Genomic DNA, 12,158 nt, shown 5'->3' with positions numbered 1-12,158 from the left:
ATTCCTCTCAATCGAATTATACCCTGAATTGTTAGATTATTTAGAAACATTGCCTTGCCCTCCCTCCAGACAGCAGAGCATTCCTAGTTTATCTGCTTACTTTAGAGGAAGTTTAAGTTGTTTCCTCTTTCCTAGGTGGTAAGGCCCCAGGGGTGAACGGGATTCCCATTGAACTGTACAAGAAACAGCTTATTTTCGTTTTTACTAGATTACATATTAGCACTCTTTAATGACCTGTATGATCTTGGCTCTCTCCCTTTTCTGTCAAAGGCAATGATTGTTATTATATCTAAGCCTGGAAACAACCCTCTTGGTCTGGCTTCTATTGCCCAATTTCCCTCCTCTCCACTGACCTCAAAATCCTACCTACCTAATTATAGTACATTTTAATACAAAGGGTTTATCAAAATCAAGAGAAAAAAAAATATCTGTCTTCAGCATGGAAATAATCAATTGTCTTCAGACAATGAAACACATCTCCTCAATCATGTTATAAAAAATCTGCTTCATCACCTTAATATTTCAGTAGCCATAGTTGATGCTCCTTCACCATCGGGAACATGTAATATGCACACAAATTAAATATAACATTTTACAAACAAAATTATGACATGTACTGTACATACTGTAAGATAAAGATAGAATTGGCGGCTCTGGTGAAAATGCTGGTCCCATCAGAATATGTAAATCCTTCTATAGCAGCATATATTCCCCAAAGTTGTAATGAAAATATCTATCAGATGTAACCCTAGCAGAAGAATATTAGCAAAAGAATATTAGCAGAAGAATATTAGCAAAAGAAACAAAAATAATGTTACATAGAATTCACCCATTAACCATTTTTCATCAAATAAAAACATGACTTTTTTACATCAAAACATCACTTCTTATAAGAGTGCTACAGATTTATCATTCACTAATAATTTTGATCACAAAAAATACATTTTAGTTTACAGTAAATGAAAAATGTGAAGCATTTTTCCAACTCTTCAGGAGGACTATAATATATAGTACCTTTGATTTTATAAAGTTGATTTTAAATTTGCTCTAATTCCTAAAGATTTGAAAAGCATTCAGTTAGAAATTATTAACAATTGGTCTTCACACAAAAGTAGAAGACTTGCAATTTGTATTACCAGTTGTAATACTTTGTATATATTTTTTTTACATTTAAATATTTTGAGTAAGGGTCTCCATAATTAAGACGGAAACGTTTGTAATAAGCATCATCATTATCTGATTAATTTTAAATGTTAAAGGATTGTAAAATAATACCATTAACTTTTAGTGGATAAAAGTAAAAATAAAGACAATTTTGAAAGTACAGTATGTAGAGTTGTTTTTCATTCTTTACATATTGTATAGCACTTATTTTAGCTTGTATTGCAATGTAAGGTGTAGCGACCATAAGTTTATCCTATGAAATGCTTTTCAGAATCAAATGATAAAATAATGGATGGAATATTGCTGTATGTTCCTTGTAATGGTTATTTATATCTGCAAGTTTTGTTGCGTTACCTATCACTCCTCTATCAGGAACAGCACACACCTATTCAATGTGAACTAGGTGTGGCAGGAACTGTTTGAACTTGAAATACTTTTTTTGGAAATATTTTTAAGTCAGCATTAAGTGTCACTGATGTATGTTTGGTTTCTTTAGATTATTTTTCTACCGTTTTACAGTTATGATTATTAAAAATATGTTTGCATATATCCAACCATTTTTCTGGTTTTCTGCCTGATTTGATATGTTTGTATTCTGGCAGTTATTTATGTTTGTCAATTTGCCTAAGGTTTGTTTCACAAAAGATTCTGATATAATTCTGACTGATTATTTTATTTTTTTTCAAGTATTTCACTCACCTTTTGATGGTTTTTTCTTGATGGAGTCTGTTCACTTAAATGATACTATGTATGTGTATCTCCCATAGGTAATGATGTCAAGGTGCATATTTTCATTAAACAAATTACGTAAATTAGTTGTTAATTCCTGCCTACATAGGGAATGCGAGGTTTCTCACTTTTCCGTGACAATTCCCCTCTTCAACTTCCAATTACTTGCCCTGTAATTGGTACTCTGGTGAGGTCCTCTCTCTGGGACACCAGTTGAGCTTCTCTAAAACCTCCTGCACTATGACTCCGGTCAGCTGCTCTTCACCTTACACTTACCTGCTTGGTGATTGGTACTCTGATGAGGTCCTCTCTCTGGGACACCAGTCAGCCGGTCTCTGGGCTCCTGCACTGTGACACCAAGCAGCTAATCTATGCAGCAGCTTACCGGGTCATAGTGCAGGAGCATGGAGACCTGCTGACTGGAGCCCCAGAGGACCCCACTGGAGCACCTATAACTGGTCCCTGGATGCAAGTAAGTGTTTGGGTTTTTTAACTATTTTTTTGAAGATGGTGATATTATTACAGGGCTTTCCCTGGTACTTTGTCACAGTTTAGTTTAAGTTAATCTGAGCAGATCACATTTCCCATTACAAGTAAGGGCAATTCAATATGTTTACTAAAAATATGCAAATTGAAGGGCTTAGAGTAGTTTTTCACAAAAACTGCTCCAAAATACCTTTAATACATTAATGTGAAACTAAAATAATGTGTAAAGTTGTGAAAATCCCTTTTTACATTGTTTAGTAAATATAATATTGATAAAAGGGGTCCTATATGTGATATTGACAATTTTTTTATTTTGTATTTAATTTCTGTTATTCTCAAATTTGATTTTAATTTATTGTGTATGCATGCTTCAATAAATAAATATTTGTTTAAAAAAAATAAATTCCCATCTAGATTTGTTAGTTTGCTGTTGTGGTTCTTTCCAGATTTATTTGTTAAAAACTATTAATTCTAGGTAACTCTTTGATGTAAGTTGAGACAGCCACTATTTATCAACCAGGGCTTTCACTATGATTCAATATCCAGTATGTTATTTTTTTTTTTACAAAAAAGGGAACATTTTAAGTTGATATAAATTTTTCTGCATAACTAAGATGATGGGAAAGACATTTATGTATAGTATGGAACCCTTGTTTCCTCATTTTATCTTTGAGAGACTTTAGTTGTCTGTGTTTGTTAAAATAGATCTTGGAAAACCTGAATTTCCTGCTGTTCAAACAGCACTTTCTCACAGGGAAAATCTCATCTTTACAACTTGTAAACAGCATATTATATACAGGAAATCTGCAGGAACCCTCAGGGCTGGAGCTATCATTAAGCAAACTTTGCAATTATCTAACACACAACAATTTTGATTGGTCTCTAAAGCTTTGAATGAGCAACATAATTTAATTAAGTTTGAGTTTTTATGACAATGGGGGAGTGGGGACAAGTATAAATAAAGATAAGAGACACCATCTGGTCTATCTATCTAAGGTAAGAGAACTGCAGTGGAGAGTGGTAGAGGAGAGAACATAGTGGACAGAGGATAATTGAATAAGAACCAGAGGAAGAGAGAACCAAAACTAAAGAAGAAGAGAGAGTACCAGAAGCAGAGAGAACCTGAGAGGGGGATAGAAGACAGAACAGAGGGCAGAGGGAAAGCGAGTTAGAGGGGGGGAAAGAGAGATAACCAGTGTCATAACTTCTCAGACCTTTTGGGAAAACACCATCAGTGGGTTGCCCAATATTCAACAGGATTGATAGCTCTATCCCCGTGAAGTAAAAATTAGCAGGAATTAACAATGTACTGTCCTTCCTGCAAAGAAGTAGCAAAATCCCTGGAGGTACATATAGATGAAAGTCCAGAGATGTGAGTTTAAGCAATGAATACCTTCCCTGCTTGAGATCTTATTGGGTCTGTAGTGCCTCACAAAGTATATAAACAGAAAGAGTATGAACAAAACAAAAAAAATAGTGAATTATGGTACAGGACATTGACATGGTTTATAAACATTGCTGCATCAGCGGTCATATCTGATAAGACACCAAACGTTGGATACCAGGATCTGTTGTCATCAGTCTGAACCAAACAAAAACCCAACTTGTTTCACCCTGCTCCACAAATGTGGACAGTATGACTTCCTCAGGAGTATGAATGGATGTTACAGCTTACGGTGCTAGCTACAGATGTGTCCACTGTCATCTTACCAGCGATGCATAAGCACGTGTGCTTGCATCATGCTAGCAACTAGCTGCACCAGGCTGCGTATATTCGTATCTGTGATCTGCCAATGCAATGTCTATGGTCACTGGTGTGAATATGTGCATGCACTTGTTCATGGGCATGTTTTATCACGACTACATTGATGTGTACAAATCACATGTAAGATGACAGCACACAAGATGGCACATCTGTATAAATATAAATACCTTCATGAAACAAATCCAAAACAGGCGTTGCAGTCCCAAAATGCTGAAAACTGGATATCCTGGATATCAGATTAACAAAAATTGGTTACTAGAGTAATAACCTAAACAATTAGACCACGGCAAAATGGCCGACATCAAATCTCCAAAAAGAAGGTTAACCCACAATAATATCTCCTCCCATTTAAATAAATCATATATTAAATTAGCGTCTATTGTATAGGTAAACATAATAAACATTTAAAGTACAGAGAATAAAGGGCCTGATTCAGCACGGATCAGGACTGCAATAGTGATTGTTGCGTACTGCGCATGAGTATGCATCGCAGTGCACATGTGCGATGGCAGCATTGCGATCGCACTGCAAACATACAGTCTAAGGAAAGCCATCGCAGAGTGAGTGACAGGTAGTCCGCATTTGGGGGGGTGACAGGAGGGTGGTCGGAGAAATGCAGGCATTTCAGGCACTTTGAACACTGTTGCATGGGCGTGCATATATTAAATGGCATACGCAGCTTGAGTGCTCACTGCGTGCGACAAGTTAGCAATTTCTGAGTAAGATCAGACCTGTTGTATTTGTGTTTAAGGAGCCAATGTTACTCGATATTCACGATGTATACACAGGATTGCAAGGTATATGTGAGATAACGGTAGTGGGTGGTAGTGGGCATCTCTATGCTGGCTTTGCGACACCATTGTGATTGCATTCATTAACATATTTTTGCACTAGAACTGCGTGTGTAATTGAAGCCGCAATCGCAATAGCGAGCCGCGCTGATTGCTGAATCAGGTCCAAAATCACCAATTCTAATAATATATCTGTATAAGAAGGGGGCTCACAATAGTGAAGCACTATCAAACAAGTTTACTAAACAAAGTAAATAGTACATACATTTAGGTTAAAAGCAACTGGTATATGAACATTCGCCTGCTCTGAAGACCGCAGTGTTTCTGGGTGTCTTAATCCCTCCATTCCCTAATTGCTATGCTAGATTCATCAGGTACTCAAACCAGGAGTTGCAGATTTCAGGCACTTTGGATTTTATTCATAGGCGGTCGTTAGTTGCAAGCGGTCGCACTGAATCAGGGCGGCCGCTTGCATCCTGAACGGCCGCCTCCTTGTCGATCGTTAAGCTGTGGGTTACCACCCACAACTTAGCAACCGACCAGGTTGATGGTCGCGATGGTGATGACCATCGCGACCATTGGGGCTTACGACCAGACCCTAAGATTGGGTCTGGGCATTCGTAAGCCCCAGGGAGCTTTCTGCTCTGATGGAGCAGGAAGCTCCCCACTGACATCACTGATGATGCCGTTTTGTGGACGCCCACAAAACGGTAGGCGTTCGTAAAGGAACGCCTCCATTTTGGAAACCACCTCCCCGGCCCGCCTACCAAACGGGGCCAGCTGTTGATCAACATCGACAGCCGCCCCTTTGGTAGTGAGCTCCAGAACGACAGAGTTTCTCTGTCGCTCCGGGGCTTGTGCACGCGCAGTGCGGCGCTGCGTATGCGCAGGCCAAACCATCGAGTCGGTTACAAGCGCATCCACCTCTTCAGACATGTCCAACGCTCAAATGATTTCAACAGGGTTGTGACTTATGTATTCCGGTCACCATTTTATAGGAGTCCAGCACAATGATTTGCATAGTCTCATTATGAAGCCAGGGCCGAAACTAGGACATCTGTCACCCGGTGCAAGGCAGCAATTTTGCGCCCTCTCCCTTCCTGTACCTGGAGTTTGTCCTTGCTCCTCCATAAAGCAGTGCACTACTCAGACGTCCCTGGTATAGTGACTTACATTATTCCATACACCATAATGCCCATTACACATTATGCCACACACTGTAATGCCTATTACCAAAGTGCCACTTACATATTTGCCCGACACCATTTTATGCCCCACAGTAATGCTTCTAATTACTTTAAAATTACCTGCTCGTTGCCATGGGGTTTCATGCTCATTGTCATGGGGGTTTATGCTCGTTGCCAGGGGTTACATGCTCATTGCAAGGGGGTTTCATGCTTGTTGTCAGGGGATTTATGCTTGTTACCAGGGGTTTCATGCTCGTTGCCAGGAGTTACATGCTCGTTGCCATGGGGTTTCATGCTCATTGCCAGGAGTTACATGCTTGTTGCCATGGGGTTCCATGCTCGTTGCCAGGAGTTACATGCTCTTTGCCATGGGGTTTATGCTCATTTCCAGAGGGGTTTATACTCGTTGCCAGGGGATTTGAAGGGAGAAGGTGCAGCTCTCAGTATCTTCTCCCTGCAGCGCCAGCGTTCCCGGCACTTCCGGGAATGCTGTGTGCATTGCGCTCTGCTAACAGACACAAGAGGTCCAGTAGGACCTCTAGCATCTGTCTCTTCCTTGGCGGCGGCCATTTTTGGATGGCCATTTTCAGCAGAGTCCATGCGGACGGCTAGCCCGCATGGAATCTGCTGAAAACGGCCATCCAAAAATGGCCGCCGCCAAGAAAGAGACAGACACTAGAGGTCCAGTAAGGACCTCTAGCATTAGTCTCCTCTTCGGCGGCGGCCATTTTCAGATGGCCGAGTCAGCTTTTTAACCCCCCCGCAATTCCCTCCCGGTGCACGTGCACCTCTAGCCCCCCCCCTAGTTGCGGCCCTGATGAAGCTATTAGTTTCTTATCTATTTGCTAGTCAATGTAAATCTCATTATGAAGCAATTACTTTCTTATCTATTTGCTTGTCATTGAAAATCTCATTATGAAGCTACAGGTATTACTTTCTTATCTATTTGCTAGTCATTGTAAATGAAATGTTGAATAGGAACTTAATTATAAAACAATTTCTATCAGGCATTTATCAGACAGACCCGCTCGCTAAGATGCATACTATCGCTGCTGCCGATGGTATGCAGTGTGTATGCATTGCAGTGCGCATGTGCATACCTTAGCGAAAGTTCACAATGCATTCGCTCGCTGCGCATAGACAGCCCAGCAGAGTGAGTGACAAGGGAAGCCGTTTGTAGGTGGTAACAGGGGCTGGCCATTAAACACGCATCTCATCGGCATTTTAGAGGTGTGCATAATTAAAAGACAGCATCATAGTACACGGCACCTGGCTTGTTATTACACTGAAGTGGTCGCAGTGAATGCGGCAGGGTATGGTCAACCTCAAGTGCTGCGAAAGCATCCGTTGTTACCCGATATACCGATGGTTGCACATGCTTCCTGGATATGACGTGCACTGGTGGGCGTCTTAAAACAGCCTGGTGGGTGTCTGCATACACTATGTGATCGCTGTCTAAGAAATACTGGGCGTGCTAATGCATTGCTGTGCAAATAGCACTGCCTACGCAATTTGCATATACATCATGTGAGCGATCGCATCTAGCGAGCAGCTCTGAATCAGGCCCAAAGATCAAAGGAATTATATTAAGAAAGTTTAACAGAAATATATCACATAACAATGCAATAAAAATGTTTTAGTTGTTAACAGGTAAGTATTACAAATTTGCCAAAGAAATTATAAATCTGTACTTATACATGGGTATAAAAAGATAACTTTCAGAGATATATATGCTGCTTTGACTCAGATAAGTTGCTTTTAAAAATGTATCTTATATTAAAAGTTTGCTTATAGTCCAAAAATTCTATACTATAATGGTACAAATGTTGTGGTCTCTGAGCCCATTTGCTGAATGGAATTACTAGTATCCAGAACTGTTCTAAAAACCTGGGATGGTCCTTGTGGAGTGGCCCTACATTGAGATTGGATCCGATAAGTCTATATTTTTCATTCTTTTTTGGTACTGACACACACACATTTTTATTTGGATTTGATTCATAATTGGTCTTGTCATCTTATAGCACTAGGAGGTGCCTTTTCATGGCTTTTACAGATAAACCTTTTTAAGCAAAACCTGGACTGGCACTCATTCTTGAGGAGAAAAGAGTATTTACTGATACTTTTTTTTTTCAATAAATATTTGTAATAGTTTCTTATAGTTTAAATAGGGTACAGAAAGAAGAAGGTAAGGGCATGGGGAACTGGCATGATATGTGCAACATACTGTACAACAATAACAAGAATACATACAAAGAATGGTATAAAAACATCAACAAAAGTACAGGAAAATGGTTAAGGGTCCAAAAAATTGATTTAAATCTCCCCTCAGCTAACAGAGGATGAAGCTATAAGCAAGACCTTAACAAATCAACAGTCTCAGAGCACTAAGAGTATATAAAGAATTATGAGTGTGGTATGGGCTTTCGACCTTCCATAACAAATTTGTTCCAACTGTACTATTTCATTAATGAGGTGAGGAGAACATAGATTAGGAGCAATCTAGTATTTCCATCTGTCAGGACTTTGACTATTTCAGTACATAAAGATAAACTACACTTGCTGAAGTTCCATTTTGGCCATTGGAGGATCTATCCTGGTTCCTGGTGTTCATCACATACAGTGTGCAGAGAGTTAAAGTGATCATCTGTTTCTTAGATGTCGTCAGGTTGTTGGAATCCTTTATTGCTTATTATTCCAAACCTGATTCTATTTGGGTCACATGTTCTGAACTTCCTATGGATCACAGACCTCCAGTATAACGCCTGTTACTAACTATGCCTCATTGTCTGTGCAACGTTACTTTCAGGTCTTCCTTGGACTCCTGCCAGATCCCCACTGTGTCTGGTATATGCTGTGGACCCCGCTACATTCCTGCTCATGTTCCAGTTCAAGTTCTGATACAGGTTATCAGCTGCACTACAGAGTTCAGCATTGCCATTGTCTTTCCGTTGTTATCCTGCTCTATTACTGCTATTCCATTCTACGCTACACTATTTGGTTTACTTGTTATAATTGACTCATACGGACACTGGCCTTACTTCTTCTACAGTTGTCAACTGCACCGTTACAGTCTATCCTCATCGGAACCCAATCACATTGCAGGGCTCAACCCTGCTCTGGATCTTCATTACACCGTTGGGCTCATCCCTCCTCTGGACTTTCATCCTGCCACAGGTCTCAACCCTGCTCTAAACCTTCATCCTGCCGCAGGGCTCAACCCCGCTCCGGACCTTCATTACGTTGCAGGGCTCAAATCTGCTCTGGACCTTCATTATGTCACAGGGCTCAACCCTGCTCCAGACCTTCATCACATCGCAGGGCTCAACCCTGTTCCGGATCCTCATCACATCTCAGGACTCAACCCTGTTCCGGACCCTCATCATGTCTCAGGGCTCAACCCTGTTCTGGATCTTCATTACATCTCAGGGCTCAACACTGTTCTGGACCTCCATCGCGATACAGGGCTCAACCCTGGTATTGACCTCCATTCTATCCTGAGGCCCTAGCCTCATGTCGGACTTGGGGTTTCACCCCACACCAGTTCAGTGTGTACTTCAAACTTTGTTTCTCACAGTGGCATACCCCTGCACCTATTAGTGCATGTCATAAACTTAGTGTTATTGAGATTTAATGTGGAACTTTGCCATACAGTTTTTGTTCTTGAATTAATTCTATTTACTTTTATTTCATGCTAGTGATATTTCATGAAAAGGTCATTCCTAAAACCACCTCAGTTCACACAACCTAGTAAGCCTGACTCTTCCCAGGAGTCTCAAGTGTCTTTAGCTGTGACACCATCTGGAAACTATAAGTAATTTTAGAGATGTTCTAGGCATGGGACGGGGATATCTTGCTTTAAAAAAAGTGACCTTTGTAGAAATAAGGATATAGACTATAATATAATGAATAATGTAGAATTGTGTCCAAAGTTGGCTACACCTGAAGTCAACCACATGATTACTATGACCTCCTGAAAGAAACAGCCCCAAAATATGTGTAGTGTACAGTATCTCCAACCTGGGCAAAATAATGCCAAAATATTTAGATTGGGAAGTATAGATGTTGTATAATCTGTCTGGGGTTAGATACATATGATAAAAAAAATTAACAAACATCTCAATGTAGATGCTACATTTGGATATCTTAAAGATGGAGCCAAACTCATGCATCCAAACCTCTGGTTCTAGAAAAATGTCAAGATCCCTTTCCCATTTAAGTTGAGCTGAAATATTCGTGGGTTGGCATTCAATCAATAGGAGTTTATATCACTGTGTTATTCCACCTCTGTGAGTCGAAGAAGCAATACAGGAAATACTCCTTAGTCAGGGAGACAGATCCTATTTGAGGAAATAATTGAATCCAGTGTCTAACTTGCAGGAATATATTAACATTTATTAAAATTCCTGAAAGGTAGGTAATAATGAGTCAGTAGTTAGGAAAAGGACATAAGGGTATTACCACTAAATACCACTAAATAAATCTCAAAAAAGAAATCCACCCTGATTCATAGCGAGCATTCGTAAATAGCGAGCACCTCTGAATCAGGACCAGAGAGCGCTAAATTAGGAATCAGTGAGCTAAGCTTTGTGGGGGTAGATTAGTAGAGGGGAGAGATATGGACAATATAATATAGCTAACCTGTCCTATGCTTTAAAAGTGGCAAATGTAAATTTGAATATGGACAGGGAGAAATTACAGGAGAGAGCTGGAAGCCATAAAAGCTCTGACAGTGTGAAACCCCCATGCATACCCTTTTCCAAGGTAAGCCATGGTTTAAGTACGTGCGGGGAAAATCAGCCAAGTATCTGATTCAAAATGTGTGAGTTGATATAACTCCAGGCTTGGGAAGGCCAGCCCACCCACCCCCATTCCCCACAGAATATTTAGGGTCAAATTCAATTAGCAGCAAAAAGTGCCGTTTGGAGAAAAGTTTTTGCCGATTTACACTTTTTGTCTGTTTACACAGTATCTCTCACTTAGGCGAAAACTCCATAAGCAAAATGGCAAAAGGGTTCTCCAGCAAAAGGCAGGAGATAAGAAGTGCAAATTCCATATTTTGGGGTACAATTGTGGGGACTTGGTTCTGAAACCTTTGGACTTTTCCCCTAATGACTAACTAGTCAAAGAAAAATTCAAAAAAAATCTTAATTCACCCCAAAAAAGACATGTCATATTTGGGGTGAAAATGTATAAAGTGCTTGAAAATGGGTAAAAAGTGGGGGGCCTGGTATTTTGGGGGCTATATGGATGAAACAGGTGTTTTTGAGATTGCAGGAGGCTGCTGCAGGTGTATTTTTGAGATTTTTTAAATCTTCATTTTAGAGACAACAAAATATACTAGTACCCATTTACATGTACCCCAAATTTAACTATGGTACTTATTTTTCAGAAAAAAACATTACTTTCTATCATTTTTCCACACGTGCAAAAATTCATATAACAGCCCTTGTAACAAAATAAGTTCATTAAATACTGCTACTACTATTCTATATTGATTCCCAGGGTCACCGAAGCTTTTTATGAGGTACAGACTGATTTCCCCCCAAAAAAGTGTTCCTTTTTGCTAGTTTCGCTTTGTAAAACATTCGCCTATCTGCATTTTTGCCTGTTTTACAATTGAATAGGGCGAGAAGCGGGGACGCGCATGGAGAAAACATTGCGTCAAAATTGGCGAATGAGGCAAATTCAATTAGTTTTTCACCAGATGGCACTTTTTGAGGCTAATTGAATTCGGCCCTTAGTTACAGGCATAATTACTGACCAGCCTAGCTCTTTTATTTTCCAAATATATTTATTGAAAATAGCATAAAACTGGATGAACCAGAAGGAGAGGAGAAGTCTGAGAACGGATCAGGACAAGTAGAATTTTTTAGGAAGAAACATTTTGCTCGCCGTCAATCTTCCTATCCATGAGACCTCGTTATACATCTAGGGGGGAGATGTGCTAAGCTCTGAAAAGTGATAAACTGGAGAGTGATAAACCAGCCACTCTGCTCCCAACTGTCATGTTACAGGCTGTCAGGGGCGTATCTACCC

The 12,158-nt window shown here is 40.0% G+C and overlaps 1 protein-coding gene across 1 annotated transcript in view; it reads left to right on the top strand.

Annotated features, from left to right (window-relative positions):
- Positions 1–11,238, top strand: part of LOC148502461 (uncharacterized) — a 48,223-nt gene extending 36,985 nt beyond the window's left edge. Inside the window, exons 5-6 of the mRNA XM_088449797.1 lie at positions 2,148–2,365; positions 11,089–11,238. Of these exons, the coding sequence (XP_088305923.1) occupies positions 2,148–2,365; positions 11,089–11,238 (368 nt within the window). The remainder of the gene's footprint in view (positions 1–2,147; positions 2,366–11,088) is intronic.
- Positions 11,239–12,158: the final 920 nt, after the last annotated feature.

This window comes from Taudactylus pleione, unplaced genomic scaffold (assembly GCF_031769625.1).
Source record: "Taudactylus pleione unplaced genomic scaffold, aTauple2 ptg000496l, whole genome shotgun sequence".
Classification (NCBI taxonomy): Eukaryota; Metazoa; Chordata; class Amphibia; order Anura; family Myobatrachidae; genus Taudactylus; species Taudactylus pleione.
This window is presented reverse-complemented; position numbering and strand designations above follow the sequence as displayed.